Below are 2,814 nucleotides of genomic sequence, written 5' to 3' on the forward strand. Positions count from 1 at the left end.
TAAAGTGACACTGCAGCTCTCTGGGTCTCCATTTCCTGGTAGCATTTTCAGGGACACCAAAATTCCCTTTCTGAGGGTCTGATTGAAAATCTACTGTTCATGTTGAATAACATCTACAGACTGGCCCAGTATGGATTGCAAGTAGCCCCCAGTATAGCCCACACACAGTTGACAAACCTGTCATAAAGGGCTTGTTGTTAATGAAATAATTTTAACATATAGATATGGATTAGATCATATTGGAGAGACCGTCACATTCAGCCTATTTTGGAAAGGACATACATAAAACAAAATACAGAAGAAAGTGACTGAATTCCAAGATGCAAAATGAAAATAGTGTTTCTGAAGTTGGTTTCTAGAACAACTTCCAGTGTTGTATCTAAAAATGAAGTGCTTTAACATGTTTTCAGCCACTAGATCACCTGATCATTTTCACCCCCAATAGTAAAAATGTGGGAGAGGTGATTGTTCCAGGAGGGAAAATGCAATTTGCAGACTGTGGAGGTGGGGCCTACAAACATGTAGGGTTAACTAGAAACACAGTTTAAGGGATCTAGAGTTTTACATGGACTTTCTACTTAGCTTCACTATTTTAATAAGACAGGTGCATTCAGCCATCAGAGAATTTGGAGCCATTAGATAAGGAACTCAGTAGACCTTCAGCAGTTAGATGACTTCTGTAACCATAAGTACAGTAAAAAAAAAAAAGAGATTTCACCTTTCTCCCCGGGATTCCATCAGATCCATCCAGTCCCAAAAGACCCTACAACAGCAAAAAAAATTAACTTTCAGAGGCTCCATTTCAGTTTGATCTTATTATATCAGGCTCCACATATCTCAGCACCAAAGAATAATAAGTTAACTGATAAAAGAAGTCTTATCTTATTTAGCCACTGTCTTTCTAAACAGTTTAAGCAAGTCATGGTGTCTCAACTTACTAGGAAGTTAGTTAGTTAGTTAGTAATTATATAGCTATAAATCTTAATGTAGTTATGACTTTGTATCTGACAATTTATTCTGTACATGCAGAACAGAATGCCTTGGTCTTCCTGTTGTGTATAAGCACATCTCTGCAGGGAGATGTGGTGGTTTGAAGAATCTGTGGCTGGTGTGTGACTAAACACACCATTAATTTCCATGGCTATCTATTGGTTCTCTTGTGTGGCACTGGCTACTATGGGACTCAGTCCTATGTCTGAGACTCTTACAAGCTTTGGGAATGCCTCTGTTGACAAAGGCTCACTCCATGTGACTGAGAACAGGAATTTAAGGACTTGGTGAAGTTACCTACCCTGCCACCGGGTAAGCCTGGCACACCTTTTTCTCCTTTTTCTCCAACACCTCCAAAGCCCTGAGGAAAAATGTCAACATTAAATCTGTGATCTGTTTGGAAGTGAACAGCACAGTCCTAAACAGAGTGAGCACAAACCCATTATTAATATAAACAGCACAACAGAGAGACAAGGGGAACCGACTGTTTCTGCTGGGACTGTTTTGCCCCAGAAAGAAAACCTGTATCAACCAGACTTGGCAGTACATGCAGTACAGTACCTACTTTATTCCCCATCACTTTCATCCATTTAAATCATGGCACATATCTCAGTAGCAAATGCAAGTGGCCCCATGCTATAGACAGCAAACACCTTCCATTGCTACTCTGTATTCTATTCTACACTTAGAATTACTTCAAATCTCATTTCTTACCAGCAGCAGCTCAAGGGAATGCTCAGAGCATGCTTTTCACTTCTAAAGCCTAAGAATGACACAAACCCAGCATTTTCACGCTCAACATTTGGAATTGTTTGGTGGTTTTCCCAGTCAGCAAGAAGTATCAAATCCAGAGATAGAACACCAGGGTTTAATTTCAGCAACAGTTACAGCAGTTAAGCAATTTTCAGGCTTCAATCTTAAAATATCTTATGGTTGTGCATAAGTTTGCACATATGTTCAATTTCACCAGTTTCAATGGGTCTCTTGTGATGCATAAGCTAAACATGCATATAATGGAACATGCCCAGAAAGGCTAATAACAAACTGTGCTTCATGCACAGGTTTTTCTTGCACGTATTACTATTAAGAACATCTGTACATTGAAGAAACTGGCAAACAATTTATGTTATTAGTCAGAAGTTCCCCAAAATATTTATTCCCTAAACTTATTGAAACAACCTCTGTTTACAAAAAGTTATTAGCTCTCTGAAATCCAGGGATAAATTGTTGTTCTTGATTCATAGAGAAGATGCTACACATTGCACAGTTTACGAGCACTAATGTTAAACAGCAAATTTTAACTGGGTATATACAGACAGACAGAAAGAACTGTGTGTGCTTTACAACTTTAAAATAACAAAAGATATGTTTAGACATAATTAAAGGGGAAAAAATAGGATTTTTAAAAAAATGCTAGGCTGTCTGTGGGAAACCAAGGAACACTGCCATCATATGGCCATGCCACAGGCACAGCTGTGTGCAGGTGTCCTTTGCAAACAGCAGATACTGAAGTGCTGCCTGCTTTGTAAATCTGTAGTAGGACAGCATTATCTTCTTGTAAGGACAGGACAAAAAGCTATCGGATTAGAGTTACACCCCTCAAAAAGTCCTGTGGGCATTTTAATCAGATTTGCAAAGTAGTGCCTAGAAACTCCTGTAGAGTCTTTGTGAGCTATTCAGAGGGTGTTCAACCATCTAACCCGTATTAGGCACTTATTAAAAACACTCTCTCTTGTTGTATATCTGTCTATCCTTACCGGCATGCCAGGCAATCCTTTGACTCCAGGGAATCCTTGAGGGCCTGGCTCACCCTGACAAAGGGAA

The 2,814-nt window shown here is 39.3% G+C and overlaps 1 protein-coding gene across 1 annotated transcript in view; it reads right to left on the reverse strand.

The window, feature by feature from the left end:
* Positions 1-2,814, reverse strand: part of COL4A6 (collagen, type IV, alpha 6) — a gene marked incomplete at its 5' end in the record, with an annotated part of 41,672 nt that overhangs the window by 26,348 nt on the left and 12,510 nt on the right. The window contains 3 exon segments of the mRNA XM_009070172.1: positions 719-763; positions 1,292-1,351; positions 2,748-2,801. Of these exon segments, the coding sequence (XP_009068420.1) occupies positions 719-763; positions 1,292-1,351; positions 2,748-2,801 (159 nt within the window).

The sequence above is a fragment of the Acanthisitta chloris genome, unplaced genomic scaffold (genome assembly GCF_000695815.1).
Source record: "Acanthisitta chloris isolate BGI_N310 unplaced genomic scaffold, ASM69581v1 scaffold20202, whole genome shotgun sequence".
NCBI lineage: Eukaryota > Metazoa > Chordata > Aves > Passeriformes > Acanthisittidae > Acanthisitta > Acanthisitta chloris.